The sequence below is a fragment of the Rhizophagus irregularis genome, chromosome 20 (genome assembly GCF_026210795.1).
Source record: "Rhizophagus irregularis chromosome 20, complete sequence".
NCBI lineage: Eukaryota > Fungi > Glomeromycota > Glomeromycetes > Glomerales > Glomeraceae > Rhizophagus > Rhizophagus irregularis.
In genome coordinates this window covers 253,595-279,880 of record NC_089448.1, presented here as the reverse complement: position 1 = coordinate 279,880, position 26,286 = coordinate 253,595, and the positions used below count along the sequence as shown (strand labels likewise).

The window sequence follows — 26,286 nt, the reverse complement described above, 5'->3', positions numbered from 1 at the left end:
CAGAAAAATGTAAATTGATTGATGAATTAAAATTTATTGTTGATATGTATGTCCAAAAATAGTAATTACGTTTTTCTAAACTTGGTTAATATTTGTTACATAAAACAATTATAATAACTATTTTTTTATGATAATCCATCATTTTGCAAAATTTTTTGTTTAAGCTTACTTGTATAAGTATTGGCCAAGCCTTAGATTGCAGATTGAAAAAATAAATTTAAATGGTCGATCTAAGCTATTTACAGTCAAGGAAATTTTTCTTTCTGGAAACGGAATTTTATAAACAATAATTATACAGTATATTAACTTTAAATATGCGTAAGCTCATTAAAAGTTTTTAATCCACTTAATTTCATCATAAGCTTACATTAAGTAATTAAGCTACCAAATACCAATTATACTATATCTAATAAATAATAGTATTTAATTCACTAAATCATCAACCTTACTTTCACCGTCAATATATCTAAATATAATATCAGCAATATAAATATTATTTAAAATGTATAGTATAATATCAAATTATGTTTAATATAGTACCTCTGTATTGAATTAGATACTTCCAAATCGATTAATTAAGAGTCAAACTATTAAATCAATAAAAAGTTAATTAATAGTTATTTAAGTAAGAATAAAATTTTAAAAATAGAAAATACCTTCATTATTAACACATGATGTAGTACATAACAAACATAATCTCAAATTTGTATACTATATTCTTTATGTACTTAGATCCACTTTAATTTTTCCAGATCTACCTTTTTTAGGACTTCATACTATCCTAAATGTTGTATAATTATAATAAGGGGATATGTGTAGGGTTGGATTATTCTGGTCCGGTTCAACATCCCACCATAAATAATCTTAAATCTCAATTGCATATATTTGATGAATATCTAGTTGAAAACTTCCACAGCTTAGTCCGAAAGAATACATCTGGAAAAGTGACAGCTGGAGAATGGTTAAGGCGTAATGCAATTTTTATTGATTATAATCGATAATAATGAATTTGCATGGTCTTTTGCATCCAAAAGATCATATCCATATACAAAAAAGAATCTGGATTTGATGATATAACGTGCAGCAATATTACTTCTACAATTTTTTGAGAAATTTGGATTAATCAAGGAAAGGCAGAAAGAAGAATAGAAGAAGCAAGAATCAAAAAAATATACTATTATATTCCACCATTTGCTAAAAGATTACCTATTGAAGCGCTACCCATGGCTATAGTTCTTTTCACACACAAATTCAAGACCAATTTTGTGATTACTGTAATAATAATTTTAATAATTATGGATAAGTACTCAACTGCGGACATGCATATCATCAAGAATGTTTTATGAAGTTGGGATCAAAATGCATCTATTGCTATGAATATTTATCATCATCTATTGATAAATTAACAAGATCATTTAATGAACGCTTACAAATAGAATCTGACATTGAGAATGAATTCGACATACCATCTTCTGATGATATTTCACTTGAACAGGCAGAAAAAGTCGAATGTAACAATAATAAAGATATAGATAATAAACTAGAAGAAACAATTTCAGGTATTAAATAGTAATTATATATATGTTTAACTAACTTGAAATTGTCTTTATAATTATAGAAAACTTATAGAATTTGTATTTTATAGAATTTTGTATACTATAGATTTTTTTTACAATAAATGTATTGATTTTGATTGACTCATTATTCACGTGAAACCTTGTCATGTGAAATCTGACCAATAAATGGGATTTTTAACTATGCTATAATACTAAGTCACTGCCTTACTGGGGTGATTTTTTTTTAGTATTTGTCTTTTTTTTTTTAACCTGAAAAGCATTACTGTAGTTATGGAACTACTTAAAGAAACTTTTGAGGATGAGCGAAAATTTGAAAATTTTATACAAGACGTTTCTAGTACCTTACACTCCTTACAGGTATGGTTTAAATATTATGCCATATTTTATGTCACATTAATATATATTTGTATGATATTCCAGAGATTACCAACAAAGAATTCCAAGACGTCAGAATGGGAGTCCAAAATGTTTGGAAATGAATATAAACAGAGTGACAATCCCAGTTGCCACTATATGGAATGCTCTTGCCCTCTTCTATACGATCAACATTGGCAAACCTCTGAAATATTTGACTTCTCTCAATCAGCAGACAAAATGGCTGTTTTAACATCAAAACGAGTTGTTGAAGTGGATAATGATTTTAGAGCCAATACCCAAGGACCTGTTACTCAAGAACCTGCCACTCAAGAAACAATAATGGCCGACAGTAATAAGTGTATCATGGAAGTCGAAGTGCCAGAAAATTGTAAAGTCCTCATTCAGAGCATCGCTAATAGGAAACAAGAGTGCCAGAAAACAATTAATAAAGCCACATCAGAAAGTCAATTTAGAGAATTATCATCTCTTTCCTCAGAATGCGAATGGGAATTTGAAAAAGAATCAGAAGCCCTGGCAGTTAGGGTGTTGTGCCAAGATGTGCACATTGTTCCAACTAGCATCACAGAAACCCAAGCTACCAATCAAAACACATGCAATAATGACAACAACACAAGAAATGCAACCAATTTGCATGAATTGCCTCATGATCATGAACCACAGCAAGATCTGGTTTCACTTCTTAAGTTACTAAATAATAAATATCCATATCGCATTGAAACAAACAAAAATGTTTTGACTAATGTTGAGATCCGACTCTTTGCTGGAATGTATGGCATTACTGATTTTCATCTCATTCTTGTAACATGTGATTCTTCAGTCTTTTGGCTAGAAGATCCTGACAGCATCATTTATTTTTGGTCTCGCATAGATGATAGCATGATACGCGGAGGAAATAATCTGAAAGATGCTTTAACAAATTATCTTTTTCATCAGGAAAATCTTTATTATGTTGATGAGATTACTCATGAATTGGTACCAATAAATGCATATGATAAAGAAGCTGAAGAATGGGCAAAATCACCCGAAGCTTATTTTGATATTGATGAAATTAAGGCATCACTAAAGTATGAATCAAAAATGGGTGGAAAAAGGAAACAACAAAAAAAGAAAAAGAAAAAAAAGAAAAAAAAGAAACATTGACATGAAAATAATTCCGGTTTGTTTGATTTTAACACTTATTATACAATTAAATCTCATATATTCATGTATCTTATCATTTGTAGAGTAGGTTTTATTGGTAATTTGTATAAAAGCACTGTACAAGTAGTATTTGAAAAATAATAAAAATGAATGCAATTTATTAGAATTGTAGTAAATAATATATGTTTTATCCTTTGCAATTAAGAAAGGATAAGCAAAACATATGATGTTATCAAAGAAGGAGGGAGAATGCAGATCCTAGGCCATTCCCAGCATCAAGTTATTTCTTTGCTCTCTCACATTTATGTAGTATCTGTAATTTTTTTCTATCACTATATCTAACTACAAGATTCCCAAATACGAAATAACCTATATTTACAAGATCCCGCCAATATAAATCACTCTTACCAATACAGATTATATAGTAATTTTCAATTTTAGCTAAGTTCCGCAAGACAATTTTCAAGAGATTGAATAATTTCAAATCTACAGCATAAATTGGAAGATTAGCAACTGATGTAAAAAAGTAACTAATGTAATGTTACTGATTCACACTTACCATTACTTCTCATTGATTTTTAAGAAATTTGATGCATAATTTTTATCACCAGTATGATATTGCAAAGAATTTTGCACATGAAGATGTTTATATTTTTTGATGTACTGCGCAAGGCTTTTGCTGTGCCATTGCATGAGATGAGATTCATCATTTATGTGAATAATTTTACTGTGCTATTATACACATGATATTGTCAAGGAATTTTTCAGTGATCAAAATGCTGATATATAACAAGAAGAGTAATATGTCCATTTTATTTTGAAACATCTATAGAGATAGGAAATCGATTAACATCATAATGACATGTCTCAAGAAGCTAGCCAAACAATAAACCAACTTACATTATTATTATTTTACAGAAAATACAAGTTTGATTGATTAGAGATATTGTTGATGCAAATAATGGTAAGTTAGATTGGTTTGATTAGACTTGTTTGATTTATTTTACTTGCATGAGGCAGATAAAGGATTTACTAGTTGGGATACCTTTTTATACAATTTGCAGGATCAATCTTGGAATACACTTTGGGAAAAATTATGTTAATATGATCATATCACAAAAATCTGATCAATGGATCCCCTTAATTTAACAATAAAGAATTTAATGCTATCCATATATAAAGATCATCAAGGGGCTATACATAATTTTGAGAATGTGTAAGAAAGTTTGAGAATAAATTATTTCGAGCAATTACTTGTTTCCATAATGATTACTATAATATAACTGTACATTGATTTATCAAGTTATAATAAAACTTGTTCAAAAAATAATAGTATAAAACTTGTTTCATACAATCCCACAACCAACTTCATGCAAAAAAATTATAAAATGTCTGATAAATTTGCACCATTTCTTTATTGATCAAATTATCCAAGCCTCAAAGGACATTCACATCACTTAAATATTCCTTCTGCGACCTTTTTGCACCTTTTGCAATACAGATATGAGTAATGATCATATTCTTCACAAACCTTACAACCACGCTTCCATCCCCTCATTTTCAAATTAGTTCTGCTAGCACTCCTCCCTTGATCTGTTGATCTGCTGGAGATGACTTACCTAATAACTTTTCCTGATAGCATATCCTATTGGTTTTTTTTTTTTCAAATGTATATGAGAAAAAAACTTAATAAAGTCACAATTTTTCATGTACAGTATAAATAATAAGCAAGAAAACAAGGGTTAAATTGTTACTTGCCATGTCATTTGATAATCATGAAGGCTCTTCACAATAGAAGCAGAATAAGCAGAATCATAAAGAGTGGATCTACTGATGTTAGTGATATATCATCAATCAATCTGCAGGGTAAGAAAGAAAAAATCTATGATCCATTACCTCTGATAATTTTAACAGATTTTCTATGATATAATACTGTACATTTCAGGTGATCGGACCACATGACTGGTTCATGCTACAATTGCAAACTTGAGTTTATTGCTTGCAGTGTTGCAGGTAAGACAATATTCCAACTTATCTTGGGATAGTAACTTTGCTAACTTGGGATCATAAGGAAGCTGTTTCCCATTTTTGCAGTACCATGAGCCATGTAATCCATAATTCCCATGTTTTCCATCACAAATAGGGCATAGTGAGCTCCACAGCTGAGGCAATATGAAATTATAATTATCAATCCCTCTAAAACTATTTTGGAATTCCAAGTATGGGAAGTGCTCTAAGACTGATTTTATAATTAATTCTGGATCAGGTTTGACTTCAAAAGTGATAGGCCCTTTTTCTTCACATTGTTCAGAAAAAGATAAATAGGATACTTTGTTTTCTGGCCTCGGATTTATGAGAAGGCTGGCTTCTGATGCATGTGCTTCTGATAATTGCCATGGCTCATGTCCAGTTTCTTTTTTATATTTTCTATATAAACTGGAACGAATCTTGTCTGTCAAAACACTTGGTAATCCAGTTAATTTTGCTTGCCAATCCAGATACTCAGGGTTAATACTTTATCGGACTTGCTCATATTGCCTATTATATGACTGTAAACCTATAAATTCTAATTTAGTTAAGTTTTATAGTTTGTGATAATTATTGTTTTTGGGTTCTACAGCATATTAAGCTTCTCTAGTATTGTGTAGGATCGTTTCTATTGTGAAATTCGAGGAGAACAATTAATTGAATTGTGCAGTTCTATGGTAATATCATCTTTTTCAATAAATTTTTTCTTTTTTTCAAGGGATTTTTCAATGTAAAATAAAGTTACATTATTAAAGCATATATTCTATTTTTCAGGACTTCTACTAGTATCTAAAGATCGAATGCAAGTTGATTCCATTAATACTACTAAATAGATTTATTTTCTTTAGCGAAGGGATTTTCTTTTAATAAATTATTTCTGAATGTTATTATTTGACTCAGCCTTTCGAAAAAGTGTTATCAATAATTTCATGAGATCACGTCGTCAAATGTTGTATAGTACTAAATTGTTAACTGCGTAGTAACAAATCACAGGCTTCTGCAAAGTGCAAATTGATTTCATTTTTATTATTAATTTTAGGCGCCCTAATCTATTTCGGTCAAAATGATTTTGTTAGCTGCCAGGATTATTATGTGTACCGACGTACTGGTGACCAATCTTTTTTAAATACTTTTTTTTACCATTTCTTATAGAATAAAAATTTTTCTGATAATATTTTTTTTTATTTTTCGGTTCTTTTTTTTCAAAACTGAAAATTTTATTTTGATTTTCAGTTTTAATACCGAAAATAATTTTTTTAAATTATTTTTTCAGTTTAAACCAAAAAATAATTTTTTTAATTAGTTTTATTTTCAGTTGCTGAAAAATTTTTTATTATCATTTATTTTTGATTTTGTGATCTTTTTCTTATGTTAAATAGATTTTTTTATTATTATACATTTTGTTGAATTTTTGTTTATTAATTATCAATAATAACTAATAATGTCAATAAAGAAGGATTTTTTATTATTACGTTTTTTATTGTTCATTTTTTATTGCAATTTTTTTTTGTTACTATCTCCATTCTCTAAAAAGTTGTAGTAAATTTTAATGATATAAATAAAAAAATTTGATTATATTGATTATAAATTATAAATCGGATATGCTTCCATAATACTAATGTAATACAATATATGAAAGAAATATGGCAACTGCTTGAACAGTGCAAAAAAGATTATGTAAAGTAAGATAAGCCTGTAACAGAAAAAGAAAAAAGGCCATGGGTATAAATTTGTATATTACCATAAATTAATCCTATTGTAACGCAATAGGTTACAGCAGCTAGTGCATTATAGAGTAATTAAGCTATCAACTATAGCTAATAAATATTTAATTCACTAAATCATCAACCTTACTTTCATCGTCAATATCTAAATATCAGCAATACAAATATTGTTAGAATATTTAAAATGTATAGTATAATATTAATTATGTTTAATATAGTACCTCTTAATTGTATTGAATTAGATACTTCCAAGTCGATTAATTGAGAGTCACAAACTATTAAAACAATAAAGTTAATAATAATTTAAGTAAAAATAAAAATTTTAAAAATAAAAATACCTTCATTATTAATATATGATGTGATAATGGATGAATTAACAGGTTTTGATAATAAATTGCTAAATGTAAACGCTCTACTAGTAAATACAGCATCAGAATTCTTTTCATATGAAGTTGAGATGTTTGGTATTTCTTTATCAGCTTCTTCAAATGCTGCTTTGATTTCTTTTCCTTTATAACCGAATTTTTCTACTACACTATAACTACCTTCAATAGAATTTTTCCAAAACTTAAATATATCGTATAATTCAAAAGCTGTTGGTCTTTCATTTGGATTAGCATTCATGCATTTATAAGCTAATTTCTTGTAAAATTCAGGAGTTCCTTTTCCAAATTCTGGTCTGAGTCCATTACATATGGCTAATGCTAAGCTTAAATCATGTTTTTTATTGTAAAAAGGTGGTTTTCCTGATGATAATTCAGCCATAATTACACCTACACTATAAATATCAGATGATGATGTATATGGTTCTCCGTTTAAGATTTCTGGTGCAATATATGGCATTACTCCATAAACTTTACCATCTGATTTTTGTTCATTTGCTGGTCCTGATAATCCAAAGTCTGAAATATAAGTAGCGCTAGCTAGTAAAATATTCCCACTATGAAAATCTTTATGGCAATATCCTAATTCATGTAAATCATCTACGTCTATGAGTGCAATATATAAATACATAATTTTTGTTCCCCACATAATTTTGTTAAAGTTATTTGAAAGAGTACTTCTCAAATTTCCTTTATCAGCAAATTGTATAATCATCATAAATTCTTTAGTTTCTGGGCATTTAGTTAATCCATAAAATTTTAATCCATGTTTATTAGAAATTTCCCAATGTATTTTAAGCTATATTTTAATAAAATAAAAAATAAAATGATTTAATATTAAACACCTAAATGAAATAAATTAAATAAGATACAAAATAGTATAAAAACGTACTTCATTTAAATATTTATCTGACATATTCTGTGATCCATTCAGCCTTTTCAAGGCAATTTCCATAGATTCGGGTTCTTTTTTTTTCCAACTTCCATCATAATTTGATTTACCATCAATCCAAGTTGCAGTATATACTTTGGCGAATCCACCTTCACCAATTTCTTTTATATCTGTAAATCTATCAAATGGTACCCATTCAAGAATATTATAACTATATACTTGCTTATACATTGTATCTTTTATAAACTTATCAATATCTGAATTTCCACTGGTCCATCCTTCTATTTTTCTAAATGGGTCACATTCTTTACACCATGATTCTTCAGTAAAAGGTTTGTTACAATATGAACAACTTTTGTGATTGGAATCTTCACCTGAGATATTTAATTTACTAAATTCGGTTTCCATTAGGTTATTTTCGTAATATACAGTATTCAAAAAAAAAGAACTTTTTTTTTGAACGAAAATTTTTTTTTTTTATATTTACAAAGAGTTACTAAAAAAGATCAAAAGCGGGATTACTCCGATCATTGCACCAGGTGATCAGTTATTTCGGGCCGTAATTTTTCCGATTCATTGATCTACCTTTTTTTAGATTTCGAGACGTCATCAAAAATTCTATTATTATTTATAATTCTAAAATTTTTTTTATTATAATTTATAATAGTTTATTTATGAAAGCAACAGCGCGATCGTAAATGTTAATTCAAATTTGAAAAAAATAAAAGTTCTAGTCAACCTTATAATTAGGGAGTAAACTAAATTGGTATTTTTATTTTATTTTTTTCTAAAATTCTTGAGCAGTAAATATTGTTTATATATGAGTAAATATGAAATAAAGAATAATTACCAAGATCATATTAACATATTTTATGAAAGAAAACAAAAAATTACGTAATTAACTAAATTTACACAGGATATCTAAACCAAATTTTGTAGTTTCACATGTTTAAAAATTTTCTATTATGGTTATGTCAGCTGTGTGTCAATATCATCATAATTTGTGCATTATTTTTTTGCTCTTTTGTTATTATTTTTTTTTACTAAAACTTTGTACTCTTAATCATATAACAAGACGTCTAATGAAGTTTCTTTCTTGAACAATATCGATATATTGTCAACATTTCTTTTAATAATCAAAATTTTTGCTAATATTTCAGATTCACTTTTGTTCTTTTTTTGCTTTATATGCTCTTCAGTTACATGACATATTTTAAAAGTAGTCTAATCAAATGAATTTATTTTCTGTCCTCATAGTAGGCTTCTAAATTAAACTTATCAAGACAATCATCGCTGTACTTTAAATGGCAAAGTTGAGATAGTAATAATTTGATGGGACGATACTTAGTAATTGATTGGGAATCAACTTTTTGACATTTTATAAACAATGGAATCAAATTTCAAATTTCAAGAAACAAAGTAAAAAAAAAAATAAGCCAACAATTGAAACAAATGAAAAATTTCTTGTTTATCTGTAATAAAATAAAAAATTAGCAAAAAAAAAATATATATTTTTTTCTATTGTGAAATTAGGTAAATTCTGTTTTGTGATAGTGGTGGTTTTTTAGCATGATACTAAACAAATAACGTTCTATTCTTTTCTAGGAATAATGGCTTTATTATTCAAATCTAGAAGTTACGTGTAGATGTATTATTTTCAGAAGGTTTTACAGTAAAGTATCGTGTTTTTTTTTTCTTATTTAGGAATAAAATACACTACTTTGTTATTTTTAATGGTAATGTTTTGTTAGAAGTTATTAGTTGCTACAATAAATTATTTAACTAGGTACGGTTCTATCACTCACTTCTATGTGAAATTTAGGAAGGCTACTTCGGTATAGTTACGGTAAAGTTACTAAGGGTTATTGTTTTTTTTTTACATTATTTTTTTCAATTTAATAAGCTTTTTTTTCTTCCTTATAAATTCATGAGGAATATTTTAAAGCTTATATTGAAAAGATTTAAGGGAAAATATAACAAAGAAGCAGAAAATGGAAACGAAGAAACGCTATATAATTTAAGTACTTACAAATTGGGAGAGAAGAATTGAAAAAAAAATGAATTTAAAACTTTTTGAATTTTATTTTTTATTATATGTGAACGAAAAGGTTGGATTATTTTAACAATTTATTCAAATCAATATTTTTTATAAATTTTAATAATTTAATGAAGGAACTTATTAATTATTATATACGGACATGCGAACATTTCATCTTTATAAATAAAATTGCGAGGTTTTTTATTATTCATGGTAAATTGATAATTTCACGTGTCTTATTAATTTTATACTTTACAATTTAACTATCATGTAAACAATTGAATTTCCCAAAGAATAAACTAGTAATTATACAGACATGTGATTACTGACATGTGACTTATATATTAGTTGCGCTGTAAATAATTTTTTTTTTAAAAAAAAAAAAATCTTTATATTGTATAACCGAAAAAATATAAAATTATAATTTCAATTATTATCGTTATGAATCTTATAAACTTTAACTATAAAATTCCATTATTGAAATTTAAATCCATACAAATTTGGGTAATTTAAGTCGTGAAATATCAGGTATTGTTTTCTTAATCTGCGATTACCACCACCACGGCCTTTAAAATTTTTATTATGGTAAAGTATTTTAGTAGTTTCTCTATATATAACTCAAAATTGGCATTTTAACCTATCTTTAATCTTTTTTTGTAATTAATAAGAATTGTATAATGATAAAAAATACATATCAGTAATTCTAAAATTTTTGACACGCAAAACGCCCAATTTTTTAACATTTCTCTATTATATAACTTAAAATCGGCATTTTTAACCTATCTTTTATAATTAATAAAAATCGTAGAATAATAAAAAATACATATAATTCTAAATTTTGGGATTTATATAATAAATGTATCATGTACACGCCTAATTTTTATATCCAATTGTAACGATTTTGACAGTATCTCTATCACTCTATGTACAACTCAAAAAATCGGCATTTTTATCCTATCATTTATAATTAATGAAAGTTATAGAGTTGACAAAATAACTTATAATGATTGACTATAAAAGGTTTAACTTATGTAATACTGAAAATATTAAAAAAGTATAGAAAAGTCAAAAAAAGTCTCGTGTTACATAAATCATTGCTTCTAATTAGAGATCTACATGATGCATTTTCTTCGATTTCATATGAAAAAAAAAGCACTAACAGCTAACATCACTTTTACCATTATACTAACCTCATTTTTTAACAATTAAACTTTTTATTATTTTAATATATTAAATTATATCATGTTTTATTCTTTTTTGAAAATATCATTATAATTACAATAATGACGATAAGTTTAAAGTATCTTTCGATAAAAAGAAAAATAAAAATTTTTGTGGCACAGCAATTGTTGTTATCTGATTGGTACAATTATTATTATTACCGACAAAAAAATCCATTTTCAATAAATAATAGTTTGATTACTAAAATAAATTTGATTATAAATCGTTATTATAATTAAATTTTTAGAAACTCATTTTATTATGTATCATAAAATTATTTTTTTTCCGGTACATCACATTTCAAAACATCGTCGATAAATAATAATTTTATGATTAAAAAAAATAAATTTTCATTTTAAACTAAAATTGAAACTAAAATTGGTTAGTATTAAATTTGATTATCACTAAATAAAAATTTGTCTGGTAAGATTTACGGCATATCAAATTTCAAATATCGTTGATGAATAATAATTTTACGATTTACCAAATTAAAAAAAAAATTTGCTTTAACTGAATTTGAATGAATTTTCATTTTAAACTAAAAATAGGTTAATTTTAACATTAAACGCCAATTACTTTTTCAAAATGAATACTTGAACAGTATGATATTACGTTAAACTATATTCGGTGTATTTTTAATTTTGACCGGAATTAAGATTATCGAATTTTAATACTGGCCAAAATTAAGTTTACCAACTTAATTAATCATGTGTTCAATAATTAGGCGCAATCACTATCAACATAATATGTTGTCACAATTGCCGATATTATACTTTCTAACTCTCCCTTCGATATCAACGATATGTCTTGTTCAAAAATATTTTCAGGTGATTTACCTGAATTAATATATGAAATCATAAAATATTTTCGGGATGATTATTCAACTTTACATTCATGTGTTTTAGTTAACAGGTTATGGTGTCGTTTTGCGATTCCATTATTATGGGAAAATACATTTTCATTTCCTACAAAAAATTATAATGTTGTTGAAATTTATTTTCATAATTTAGAAGATGATTTAAAAACAGAATTAAATGAATATAAAATTAATAAAAATCCATTACCTTCAAATACATTATTTAATTATCCTAGTTTTTTAAAATATATGAATACAAGAAAAGTTATTTCTTCAATTGGAATGTGGAGATTTAAAAGAACTTCAATAGTTGGAAATAGATATTTTTCAAGAGATAATTTTAGAAAATCAATTTCTATGGCATTATTTAAAATATTTATTGATAATGAAATAAATTTACATACTTTTGAAATTGAGATAAATGCTTCTTTTGGTACATATTGTGATAATGTTCTTGAATTAATTTTACAAAATCCAAATTTTATTCATAATATTAAAAATTTAAACCTTTCTATCATTTCTTTAAATACACAAATTAAAAATCGTATATCACAAATAATTAATTCTCATCAAAATCTTAAAAAAATTATGTTTAGACGTGATTTTTCATCTTTATATCAACCTTTATTATTATCTAAATGTTTTAATTGTTCTAATACTTTAAATACAATCATTTTTTATTATATTGATTTTAAGAATATAAATAATTTAGATAATATATTTGAAAAATTATGTGTATTAGAATCTGTTCATATAATTTATTGTTCTGGTTTTACTCAACAAATTATTAATTTAACTAGACCATTTAAATTAAAATCTTTATTATTAGATAAAAGATCACAAATTGATGATTCATTATTATTATTATTACAAAAATCTGGTAATTATTTAGAAAATTTTGGTTTTAGTTCTGGTTATAATTTATCTTTATTATTTAAACAACAATTAATTAATTTATTTGAATTAATACCAAAATATTCTAAAAATATTAAATTTCTTAATTTATGTAAAATTGAACCTCATATTAATTCTTTAATATTTAATTTAATTGAAAGTATTAAAAATAATTTAAATTATCTTTCAATTTATTTTTGTTTACCAAATTATAATGTTGAATATATTAGTTCAATTATTTTACAAAATTTAGGTCAAATCCTTCCTTTTAAATTAGAATATTTAAATTTGGCTCTTAATATTAATATAATTGATTTTGAAATTTTCTTAAAAAATTCTCAAAATACTTTCTTTAAAAAATTATTAATTAATAATATAACACCAAAATATTGTCATGATATTGATATTTTACCTTTTATAAAAGAATATATTATGAAAAAGAAAAAAGTTAAAAATTTAGCTATTAAAAATACTTTTACTTCTGAACATCATATGAAAAGTGGTGATTTATCAAATTCAAAAGATGAATTGGAAGAATTTAAATTTTATAATATTAGAGTACAAAGTTATAATGAATTATTTATTGATATTAATACTTTTATAATGGATATTGATTAAAATTGTATTAAAATATAGGAACATTTCAATTTTTTATAAATAAAAAAAAATAATTAATAATTATGAAAATTTGGTAGAAATTTTGTGATTTTATAAATTTAAAAATCAGTAAAAAGTGGAGTAAAAACAAAACTTGTTAGGGAAGCAAAAAATTATTAATAAATTCATGTTATACAGTAATTGGATGAATATGGAGAAAGAGAAAACACTTTACTACACCTTTATCACATTTACCTTTTCCTCATATACTGTAACAAGGATAAGGATTTATCAGGTAAATACAAATTAGAAGCATTAAAATTAGAAGTTTTTTAATGATAAATATTTCAAATTTAATTGTAGTTACGCTTACGTAAATATAAATGTGACATAATGTTATAAAGTATAAACGCGAAAAAAATACTTATGTCTTGAAATAAAATAAATGTACGAAATCACAACAGCTTTCATGATATCACATGTAATAAACCCATCTTATAAGAACAGGTAATATCATATGTATATCTAATACAACTAAAAAAAACTACTTTTTAAATGTTACTTGATTTTTGTGAATACCGTATACACGTATACATAGTGTCTTGATAAAGTCCTTTCATCTCGTTAGGAAGATCAACTGTTCTGCTTGATATTCATTACCAATAGTAAAAGAATAATCAGCTTTTAATAAATCACTCCTTTCTCTTGTTGATTTTCTAACTAAAAGATTTAAATTATTGTGATTTTAATATAAAAGTGAAATAAAATGACAAATATACTGACCTTATTTCTTGTTTGTATAATGTGGATATAGAACCTCTTTGCTAGTTTCTCTAATCGTCTCTCCTACAATTTCATCCAAATAATAATTGGGACGTTCATTTATAACTCCACGTAAAATCTATAAAATAAAAATAAAAACATATAAATTTAATATTATTCCTTATCGCTTCTATATAGCAGACATGAAGTGAAAAAACAAAAAAGACAACCTTTATATGTTCATTAATCCGGTTCGTCCTCTTAATGGATTTACTATACATTTCCATTGCTGGTAAGTAAGTTTATAGTGTATAAAGGAACTTTAAAATCGAAGTATATATATTTTTATTTAATAATTTTACGTTTCATATACACGAAAATTGTGATAATTGTGGCTTAAAAAATTTTATAATAAAATCGGATCAACTAAAAAAACGGTATTTTTGGTATGTTTGTAAAATTATTTATTAATAAGAAAAATTAGATAATACAATTGCTATACACAGTAAAGCACGTTTATTTATCATAGAAATTATAATCAATCAACCCTATCTACTATAATATATATCCCTACTAGTTAAAATTAAAACAAAAAAATATTTATATCTCATATATTGAAGTTAATATTTACTACATTCATAAATGATTCACATCTAAAATCTTTAATTATTCCATTATTTTTATATTTATTAATCAATTTTACATAATTTTCTTCTTTATAAATAGGTCTACATGTAAGTATGGAAAGTATAGGTCGACCCCTCCATTTTTCTAAAAATTCTTCCAAAGCTTCCAAAGAAAATTCTACATCATAAAGAAATCTAATTTCTCTTAAATTAGTTGGTGCTGATCTGATTAATATTTTTAATAATTCTTCTCCATTTTCTAAAAGTAATTTTTTTTCAGGTTCTACTTCATTCATATATATTATTAAAAATAATGATTTCAAATTTTGACAAATTTTTAATAATTTTTCAAATTCATTAAAATGTTCCTTTGATGGTGGAAATACAAGTGATAAATATTCAACTAAAGGACAACTTTCATAAACTCTACGAATAAAAATACGTGAATCATCATCAAAATTATTTATATAATCATCAAGTTCATAAGATGATACAAAAAATATTTTCTTTAATTTCCCTCCACTATTTTCAATTATAATAGAAGCTGCTTTTAATTCATAATAATCTATTTCAAAGATTTCAAGATCACGATAAATAAAAAATTTTAATTGTTCTTCACTAAAAGGTCCAAAATCAGTTATTAATGTTTTTAATTTATGAAATTTTGGAAGTACCTTTTGTGATGTACGATCTTTATATATGAAGAATAATTTTAAATGGTTGATAGTATCTACCTTTTTTTCTAATGCAAGAAGAATCTCTTTATAAGGATCTGATCCGGTAGTGGGTAACCCATAATCATCTTCCCATTCAAAATATTTTAAATTTTTCTGTACCTTAATTAATTTAGCAATCGCATGATAAACTTGTGGGTTTACATTAACAACGATGAGTCTATGTATATGTTGACATATCCATGCCAGCCCATAAAAATATGAAGGGTCTATTGATGTGTCACATACTAATTCATAAAGTGATTCAAAACGAAACTTAGCTTCTGGAAAATAAAATATTTGATGTTTAATAGATTTCATATTCAAATACTTTAACTCTGGAAATTTCTTCATAAAGAGGCTATAAAATTCTTGTTGTAAAAGAAATTGATTATAAGTCATATAAGATCCAATAGAAGTTATACTTCTTATAGTCTTAACATTAATACTTCTACAAAAAGATAAATAATCAAATAAAAGTACTTGATATGAAACTAACGGTAATTGACTTCCTTGTTTCGTTAGAGATTCTTTAATATCATCTGATAAATAAGAAACAATAATTGCAAATAAATAACTTTTATTATAATACTTAATGTCATAACACCAAGGATTCCTCCATAAAATTGGAATTACAATTTCACACCAAGTTCTATTAACCATTAGACATGAAAAGAGGGATTTCGAATCATCTTGTAATTCTTCAAATATTAAGAAAAGAATATCTTTATTGAGTTTTGACATTTTTTTATCCAAAAATAACGAAAATTGATTTTTAAAAATAAATCTTCTATAATTGAAAATTTTTTCGGGTATTTATTATTACAAAATGTTATACAATAATTTTTCTTTCTTTTTTTTTAAAAAAAAAATAAAAAAGAAAGAAAAAAATTTCAAAAAAAGGAGTTAATAATAAATAGGCTCCCTGTGCGACCATTATGATGATCAGACGTTCCACATGACGTTCATGATCCAACTTCGGTTAAAAATATTAACATCTTTAATAAGGAAGTTTATCTTTAATATTTTAACTTAAGAATATTGATTTATTTAATTAATTGAATTAATAAATCTAATATAATCATTAAAAAATAATCATTATTATTTTTTACAATTATTATTGCAAATAATTTTATTACAGGCAATTTTATTTTTGAAAAATATATGTAATTAGAAAATTATGTAATCTTTATGGTGACATCGTTAACAATTCTAATACGTTCATTATTATCATCATATAATCATTATTACATATATTTATAATTGTCAAATGTTTTTGGTTCTAGCTCATATTTTGGTTCTTGCTACATCGGATGATCATTAATCGACGTAGCACCATATTATTCGAGTTCCGAACTCATTGTTTCCGGAACCGTTCCCCTGAGTATTGTTAAATAAGCATAAAAATATATAGAATAGAACGACACTTAATATAATAGAAGACATGAATCTGTAAATCTATAAACCATGATAAACTTGTGATACTGAAAGATAAGCTTAATATTTTTTTTTTTCAAAAAAAAATAATAGACTAATATAATAGTCTTTCAATACTGCATATACATGTGATTTATTTATACGATATGATGTGATAAGGGAATCATTCAAAATTCCGACGATCAGAATCCCGTTATTACAATTCCGACGATCAGATTCCCGTTATTACAATCCTGACCAAAAATTTAAAATCTCACACTCATTATCCCGAAATTTATTATCATTCTTTTTTTTTAAAAAAAAAAAAATTTTCAAACGTAATAATGTTATAACTATTAATATTTTTTATTGGTATGTAATAAATTTGAATGTTTCGCAAGAATTAACGTTTTTTATTTGTAAAATTTAAAATTTTTATATTAATACGTCATAAAAAATAAAGTAACAATTAAAAATATTTTTATTTTTTTTTATTTAATATTAAATATTTTAATAATTTTAATAATACTTTTGCAAATTTTAATATAATTTTTTTAAAATTTTTGTATTCATGAGGATATTATTGTCGGAAATGTCATGACTCGTGACTTTGAAATTTTGTGAAACGTCAGGTTTTGGGATTCCTGATCATCGGGATTTCGTAGTAAATCCGCAATAAGTAAGGTACGATGTGATCATAAATTTTGATCTTTGAGTATCATGTACAAACTTCCACAGCGTAATCACGAAAATTGTCCGGAATTATGACATTTTACCGGCACTAAGAAATCAACTATATGACAAATTATCGGCTTATAGAAAGTTGGTCATATGTCGGAATAAAAACTAGAAAAATGATCATTTATCGGAGTTTTTTCCAAAAGATTTTTTATGAGCGCGTGATTCACACTCCGTCCCCAGAATTTATAATAAAAATTAAAAAAAAGTGTAGAATGTGATGCAGCGTAATTTTATTAGCGTGATTTTATTACTCAGCAATATTAAATTTATTTTAGTTTAAATTCTGGCGGGTATGATCTTATGTAGATGGTTTCGTAACATACCTGCTGTAAATCTCGAAGTAATACAAAAAATATTTTAAAATTGTTTTGGCCAGATGATTTGACAAAATTAAATCCTGTTAATATAATTGACTGAAATAATCAATTTTTTAAAAAATAAGGCATTATGGTCTGCAAATAATTATCGTACATTCGTACCGTAAAATCGTACCTGATAAAAAAATACATAACAGCGCACTAAAATGACAAAACTATACCGTAACTAAAAATAGAATAACTCGAAATGAAGTTTCTGTTTGAGATTCTATTAGAGTATTTTTTCCAATGATATCCTAATAATAACCAGATTAAATTAATACATACTTATAAATTTTTAGTAATATGATATTTAAGTTAAAAATTTCAACCGTAGTGTAGAATACCATTTACGGCATTAGTAACTTTTACATTTTTTTATAGTATTTCCCAAAAGGTACAATCACATATTTACTAAAATATTGTGTCGAATATAACAAACTTTGTCTACAAATACTAAATCGGAAATCGGAACCTCAAATTGTGATTTTGATCAGTTAACAATTTCCTATTATAATTATACGCGACGCGTAACAATCATGAGTCATCTTTATGGAAAAACTTTTATACTCTATAAATTTATAAAGTATAAAAACTATAAAAACCCTCTATCCCTTTTCACTTATCACTTGTCCTTCTTCCTTCTTATTCTTTCTACCTTTTGCTCTTCTCTCTCTCACCTTTTTCCACTCTTGTTGTCTAGAACCACGGCTCTTCGGACGCCTCTTGGACAGGTAAACTTACGAAATTCTTTTTTTTTTTGTTTTTTTTTTTATTTAGTGAAACGTTTACTAACGTTACGTTCGGCTTTCTCTTTTGTAGGTTACGGACGTCGTCTCTCCCCTTTCCTCTAGCCCATAGTCGTCCTTTTCACCGTCTGTCTATGGAAATATTTAAGTAGACTTCTAGGTATTTTGTTGGGACCATATTAACTTTTTTTTTTTTTGCAACAATAAAATTAATACGAGTACATATATAATATTTAGAAATATTTAGAGACGCCAACCAAATAGTTGTGCGACTCTATAGCACGAACAAGCAAATAAATAAATCTCGTTTTCTCACAATAACTATAACAAAAATTAAAAATTTATTTATTTTTTTTTTTGTGCGTGGTTGTACCTAACGTGAAGAAATCTCAAAAAGAAAAAATTAAAATCAGTTCACAACCAACCCTAGCCCTATAAAAAACCCGTATCTGGAGAAAGTGTGATCAAACCAGACAAAATTACCAAACGGTTTACTCGCCCAGTTTTATCCCTCTTCTTTCTCACGGCCTTCCCTACAAAAAGTAAATCAATAAGTTTGTGAATTCTAAACTAATCAAGAACCACTATGTTAAACACTAAGCTAAAAGCAGTTCGACGCAATGATATGGTTGGTCTGGGAGGGTCGTCAATCCAAAATCCAGTTACTCAATTCTGCACCCTAATCATCGTCGTACCCGCATGAAATTTTGTTATCGGAAACTTTTTTTACGTGAAATCACGTGACTTCTATTGCGAGATCTCCTTCTTTCTGTCTTTTCTTTTCTCTTTCTCTCGCTCTCGAATCTCTCATCGCATTATTCTAGCTACTGCCGCTAGCGCTTCTGGACTGTTATAGGCTCCCTGTCTTAGGTCATTTTTCTCCTACCTCTCTCAAATCGTCGTACTAATCTCGTCTTTGAGTCATTTTGTGAAATAGTCGTTCAACATGGTGTATTCTTGCGAAATTTCACTTTGTTCCGCTTTTATAACCCATCCTCAAGAAGTTGTTATGTTTCATAGCCAGTCTTTCATCTGATCCAGGCTTCCTAGACCTTGTTCTTTGCTCAACGTGTACAAAGCCTCTGTTCTAATATGTTGCCATTCCATATCATTGGAAGTTGTTGTAAAGATCTCTTCCAGTTCCGTTAGCTTCGCTTTTACCTTCGAATTCCTTGCTGGACGCTTGGTATCGCACATACTCTATCTTTTTGGCCGCACGATAATACTTTATGACCTCCACAACTTTTTCTGGCGTAATATTATCTTATTTTAAAGGTGTTTTGGTCGAAGCTTCAGCCTTAACTACTCCCCATATTTGCTAACTCCATGTATATTCTGTCTGGAGGTGTCAGCGGCGTAGAAATGTTTGCCGATTAGTCAACTGGTGTTTGCATATCAGATGTTTTCATCTTCTTCTTTGAAACCCTTATATCATTTTGAAATTCTGCACCTTATATATCAGATCCGCACTATCTTTTTTCAGTGAAGTACCCACCGCCGTCTCCATCATTTCAGTAATTGCTCAGTAAAATACGCTATCACCTTCCAATTTTCCGTTATTTTAATGATGAAAGCTGCTTGGTCTTTATTAACTTTGTTTTCATCATCATACTTTAAACGTCTGGAAAGTAGTCTTTCGGGTATTTCGATGGAGCAGCATGATGCTATGCATGGGTGGGAGCATAGCATGCTTACTTTGTAAGCCTGTGAGTACCAGCTTTTGCTGCAGTCTCACAGTAGGGCTGGTTGGGAACTTGGAGCGGTATAGTACTATGCGAGGGTTGGAGCATAGACGCTTACTTTTAGTAAGCTCGTGGGTACCAGTTTTTGCTGCAGTCCTGCGATAGGACCGAAGGTAAGTGCACTTTTTTGTTATTTTTCAGTTTTTTTTCATCTTTATTTTTTATTTCTTCATTATATTTTTAGCTTTGGGTATTTCTTTTGGAGCAGCATGATGCTATGCGTTGGGTGGGAGCATAGTGTGCTTACTTTGTAAGCCTGTGAGTACCAGCTTTTGCTGCAGTCTCACAGTAGGGCTGAAGGTAAGAGCACTTTTTTATTTTTTCAGTTGTTTTTTATTTTTTTTATGATTTTTTTTATTTCTTCATTATTTTTAGCTTTGGGTATTTTTATTGGAGCAGCATGATGCTATGCATTGGGTGGGAGCATAGTGTGCTTACTTTGTAAGCCTGTGAGTACCAGCTTTTGCTGCAGTCTCACAGTAGGGCTGAAGGTAAGTGCACTTTTTTGTTATTTTTTCAGTTGTTTTTTATTTTTTTTTATGATTTTTTTTTATTTCTTCATTATTTTTAGCTTTGGGTATTTTTATTGGAGCAGCATGATGCTATGCGTTGGGTGGGAGCATAGTGTGCTTACTTTGTAAGCCTGTGAGTACCAGTTTTTGCTGCAGTCTCACAGTAGGGCTGAAGGTAAGTGCACTTTTTTATTTTTTCAGTTGTTCTATTTTTTTTTATGATTTTTTTTATTTCTTCATTATTTTTAGCTTTGGGTATTTTTATTGGAGCAGCATGATGCTATGCGTTGGGTGGGAGCATAGTGTGCTTACTTTGTAAGCCTGTGAGTACCAGCTTTTGCTGTAGTCTCATAGTAGGGCTGGTTGGTTGTGGTATGGCATGGTGCTATGCGTAATTTCATGGGAGGAGCATAGTGCACTTCTTAGGAAGTCCCTTGTGGCAGGGCCATAGTATAAATTAAATCATATAAATATAAATGATCATTTAAATAGCTGAAAATAAAGATATCTTTGAGTTATATATTATTTATTAAGAAATCTTATTGTAAACCAACCTCTACTGTATAATGATAATAAAAATACTTTTATTTTATGAAGTCATTATTTTGTTATTTTTTTATAATATTTGTGTAATATTGTGTTATATTATGTTATTTTTCTTATATTTCTTTCATATTCTATACAAGTATTTTATCAATATTTATTGATAAATTTGTTTATCAAAATTTTAATATGCTTACTATTGCTTTAATTTCTTTTTTTCTCTTTCTTTTTTTCTCTTCTTACAAATATAACTCTAAAAAGTAATTTACTGTAGACATTTGTGAATAAGTATTTTTTAAATTTCAAATAAAAGTATAAAAAAATATTTTTTTTATTTAAAATGATCAAAAAATCCAGCAAATTTGTATAAAGTTGTATATAGTTCACTAGTAATGGGAACCTGAAGGCTGAAACATTATAAATACATAATCACTTATGTTAACATGATCCCAAAATTTTTCATTTACCATAGGCGCAGCATGACAGAAGATATTATATGATCTTGAATGAGCCCTGCTAGTATGCTTCGGACAATGGTTATTTTGATATTCATAATATTTTTTTTTTTAACAAATTGTTAAAATTATGACTTAGCAAATATTACTATTTACAATGTAAATCCCAAATAAATACATGTAATAACATGGGTTTTACTATTATACAATTTGTTGAATTTTTATTTATTAATTATTAATAACTAATAATGTCAGTAAAGAAGGATTTTTTTGTTATTATGTTTTTTATTGTTCATTATTTATTGCAATTTTTTTTTTTGGTTATCTTTATCCTCTAATAAGCTGTAGTAAATTTTAATGATATAAAAAAAAATTGATTATATTGATTATAAATAATAAACCAGATATGCTTCCAAAATACTAATGAATAATATATGAAAGAAATATGGCAACTACTTAAAAAGATTATGTAAAAAGTAAGATAAGCCAGTAGCAAAAAAAAGGAAAAAGGCCATGGGTATAAATTGGTATAAACCTACTAGTAGTCCTACGCACTGTGTAATCCGGCATAAATTATCCTGTTGCAACGCAACAGGTTACAGCAGCTAGTACATTATAGAGTAATTAAGCTATCAATTATACTATAGCTAATAATTAATTTAATTCACTAAATCATCAACCTTACTTTCATCGTCAATATAATGGCAAAGTCGAGATAGTAATAACGTGATTGGATTATATTTAGTAATAATTGATTGGTTAAATTCTCATTTCTAATTGCATTTGCAAATGTTCACAATTATAATATACTATTATAGGTTATATTATTACCAAAAAAATTCAATAATGGTGTTTTTTTCAAATATACTAGTTGTAACCTGTTGCTTTGTACCAGAATTGGTGGCTGGGAATTATATGATCGGCGTATGAATTTCGCTTTTTTGAGTTTGTTTAACGTCACATAATAAACTGGCCAATGGAAGTAAGGTTGAAAAATTTAGAATTTATTTATACAGGTAATTTAAACGTTACAAAAGTTTTTAAATTTTTTTAATTATATGGATTTTAATAACCAATCACATGATGTTGATGGTTTATTAATTTTCGCTGTTGTGGAACATTACTTGTGTCATTTGATTAAATTAATGGTCACACAGAACAATCCAATTTAGCAAATTGATCGGAGTTGGATTTCCGGTAATATAAAAAAGTACTTTTATTTGTATTTTTTTTTTGTACTTGTAAAAATCATTTTGAAAATACTTTAAAGTTTTAGTTGTAAAAAGATTTTTTTTTTAAGCTATCTTATTTTTATTTTTTTTTCTGAATTAAGAATGTCCAAACTCAATAAAGATATTCTTTTCTTAATATTTGAAGAATTACAGGAAGATTCTAAATCTCTCTTTTCATGTCTAATGGTCAATAGACTTTGGTGTGAAACTGTGGTTCCAATTTTATGGAGGAATCCTTGGCGCTACAATGGTATTAATTATAATAATAAACGTTCTTTATTCATCATTATTTTTCACTATTTATTTGATGATATAAAAGAGTTCATAACAAATCAAAGAATCCAAATACCTTCAGGTTCAAACCAGTCACACTTGTTTGATTATTTTTCTTATTGTAGAAGTTTCAATGTAAATACTATTAATAGTATAATTTCTATTGGATCACCTTTGGTTTATAATCAATTTTTTATGCAACAAAAATTTTATTATTTCTTTATGAAAAGATGTCCAGAATTGAAGTATTTAGATATGAGATCAATTAAGCATCAAATATTTTATTTTCCAGAAGCTAAGGCTCGTCTGGATTCACTTTGTGAATTAAAATGTGATACGTCTATTGATTCTTCATACTTTTATGGATTGTCATCATTATGTCAATATATACAGAGTCTTATCATTATTAATACGGACCCAAAACCCAATCACGGAATTGTTAAGTTTATTGAAGTTCAGAATAACTTAAAACATTTTGAATGGAAAGATTATTTTGATGATGATATTCTTACAGAAGATCCTTATGAAGAAGTTTTTTGTGCGTTAGAAAAAAAGGCAGATAGTCTCAATTATTTAAGAATATATTTCCAATATGTAGATAATATTGAAGAGACATCACTTCAAAAGATACTTCCAAAATTATATAAATTAAAAATATTAACGCTTAATGATTATCGTTTGTTTACTAATGAACAATTAGAACAATTGAGAATACAGGTTTATCATGATCTTGAAATCCTTAGTTTAGAGTGGAATAGTTTTAGTGTAATTCCTAGTATGATTGAAAATAGTGGAAGATGTATCAAAAAAATTTTATTTAAACCCGAAAATGCTATTGAATATGAATGTAATAACTTTAATGAAGATTCTCTCAATTTTATTCGTAAAATTTATGAAAATTGTCCTTCAATTGAATATTTGACAATTACATTTCCACCATCAGAAGAACATTTCGCCGAATTTGAAAAATTATTAAAGATTTGTCAAAATATAAAATCACTATTAATAATTATATATAATGTGGATAAAATTGAAACTAGTGAAAAAATTTTGGAAAATGGGAAAATTTTATTAGAAATATTAGTTAGATCAGCACCGACTAATTTAAAAGAAATTAGGTTTTATGAGGATTTTAAATTTTCTTTAGAAAACTTGGAGGATTTCTTAGAAAAATGGAGAGGTAGACCTGCAATTTCCATACTTACATCTGATCCTATTTATGAAAGAGAAAATTATGAAAAACTGATCAATAAATATCAAGAATATGGAGTAATCAAAATTTTTAAACATAGTTTATTTGTAGATGAAATTGACTATCATTTTATGTATATATGAAAGAAGTTATAATAGGATCATGCAGATTTTCATTCATAGATTGATATTTTTATTAGGCATAGCAATAATATATGATTGATATAGTAAAGTGGAGTAAAAAATATGGTGTAAATGATATTTTATAAATAAAACTTATAAAGTGGATTAAAATAACATAAAAATGAAATTTATAGAAAGTTAAATAAAGCTTAATTATGATGTTCTAATTATTAAATGCGTCAGAACGATAACATTTTTATTGAATACGAGGCTATATCGTCACAGGGCCCTTCATTAAGGCCACTAAACCATTTTATCCAATCATTCGGACTGTGACCGACTGACCGCACTCCCCGTTCAATAATATATACTGTATACAAAATATTATTTCAAATTAAACACGAGCTATTAATATATTTATTATCGAGTTCAGATTTTTGTAAATATTCTATCAAATTGAAATATATAATCAGTTCCATTTAATTAATAAATTTGTTTTCATTTTGGATTTTCCTATTTTAGAAAAATACTAGGTTTCTTTCATAATATCACTTTTTCAAACTTTTTAGCTTTTTGCATAACTTTTTTTTTAAAAAAAAGCCAGAATGGAAAATTATTTAATAATTTGATCAAATAAATTATTTTATCGATATTATAATTCTTTGAAGACTCTTGTAATTAATTTATCAATATACTTTTAAACTTTAATTTTATTTTGTATATAGTAAATCTTAATAAATTATTTCATACTAATGTCATTAGACATTAATAATAATAATTTTACTAAAAACTCCCCTGAGGAAGTGTAAGTATAACTTTTATATATTTCTTCTTCCTAATCTTAACTTAGATTTTTGTTATTGGAGTGAAAAGGAATGGATTGCTGCACAAAATATGGGAGATCTCCACCATGTTTTCTTAATTTTTATTTTCTTATTTCTGATCCTTGATCGATTACATATTTTTTCCGTTAGATTCAATATCACTGATACTTCGTTAAGGCAAAGTGACTTTTAGAATAGACTAGCAGATACATTGACTGAGGTAAATCTAAATAAAAAATACAGAAATTTTTCTATTATTATTTGTCAGTAACTACGGTAATAAAAATATTTTTAATTCAT

The 26,286-nt window shown here is 26.4% G+C and overlaps 7 protein-coding genes across 7 annotated transcripts; 4 read left to right on the top strand and 3 right to left on the bottom strand.

Annotated features, from left to right (window-relative positions):
• Positions 1-1,342: 1,342 nt before the first annotated feature.
• Positions 1,343-3,095, top strand: OCT59_012699 (uncharacterized protein; the record flags this gene model as incomplete). The annotated part of the gene is made up of 3 exons (XM_025326393.2): positions 1,343-1,559; positions 1,846-1,934; positions 1,998-3,095. 3 exons carry the CDS (start codon positions 1,343-1,345, stop codon positions 3,093-3,095), a joined length of 1,404 nt encoding a protein of 467 aa, XP_025176341.2.
• Positions 3,096-5,062: 1,967 nt separating this feature from the next.
• Positions 5,063-5,628, bottom strand: OCT59_012698 (uncharacterized protein; the record flags this gene model as incomplete). The annotated part of the gene is made up of 2 exons (XM_066140289.1): positions 5,063-5,542; positions 5,611-5,628. The coding sequence occupies 2 exons, from the start codon at positions 5,626-5,628 to the stop codon at positions 5,063-5,065; spliced, it is 498 nt and encodes a 165-aa protein (XP_066001178.1).
• A 1,323-nt stretch (positions 5,629-6,951) lies between these two features.
• Positions 6,952-8,530, bottom strand: OCT59_012697 (uncharacterized protein; the record flags this gene model as incomplete). Its single annotated transcript, XM_025330446.2, has 4 exons — positions 6,952-6,992; positions 7,069-7,122; positions 7,186-8,029; positions 8,123-8,530. The coding sequence occupies 4 exons, from the start codon at positions 8,528-8,530 to the stop codon at positions 6,952-6,954; spliced, it is 1,347 nt and encodes a 448-aa protein (XP_025176340.1).
• Positions 8,531-12,183: 3,653 nt separating this feature from the next.
• Positions 12,184-13,749, top strand: OCT59_012696 (uncharacterized protein; the record flags this gene model as incomplete). Its single annotated transcript, XM_025326392.1, has 1 exon — positions 12,184-13,749. One exon carries the CDS (start codon positions 12,184-12,186, stop codon positions 13,747-13,749), a length of 1,566 nt encoding a protein of 521 aa, XP_025176339.1.
• A 1,348-nt stretch (positions 13,750-15,097) lies between these two features.
• OCT59_012695 (uncharacterized protein) lies at positions 15,098-16,573 on the bottom strand (the record flags this gene model as incomplete). Its single annotated transcript, XM_066140288.1, has 1 exon — positions 15,098-16,573. The coding sequence occupies one exon, from the start codon at positions 16,571-16,573 to the stop codon at positions 15,098-15,100; it is 1,476 nt and encodes a 491-aa protein (XP_066001177.1).
• A 4,085-nt stretch (positions 16,574-20,658) lies between these two features.
• OCT59_012694 (uncharacterized protein) lies at positions 20,659-21,648 on the top strand (the record flags this gene model as incomplete). The annotated part of the gene is made up of 6 exons (XM_066140287.1): positions 20,659-20,789; positions 20,928-20,946; positions 21,018-21,059; positions 21,209-21,250; positions 21,405-21,446; positions 21,595-21,648. The coding sequence occupies 6 exons, from the start codon at positions 20,659-20,661 to the stop codon at positions 21,646-21,648; spliced, it is 330 nt and encodes a 109-aa protein (XP_066001176.1).
• Positions 21,649-23,677: 2,029 nt separating this feature from the next.
• On the top strand, positions 23,678-25,183 carry OCT59_012693 (uncharacterized protein; the record flags this gene model as incomplete). The annotated part of the gene is made up of 1 exon (XM_066140286.1): positions 23,678-25,183. One exon carries the CDS (start codon positions 23,678-23,680, stop codon positions 25,181-25,183), a length of 1,506 nt encoding a protein of 501 aa, XP_066001175.1.
• Between the last annotated feature and the right edge of the window lie 1,103 nt (positions 25,184-26,286).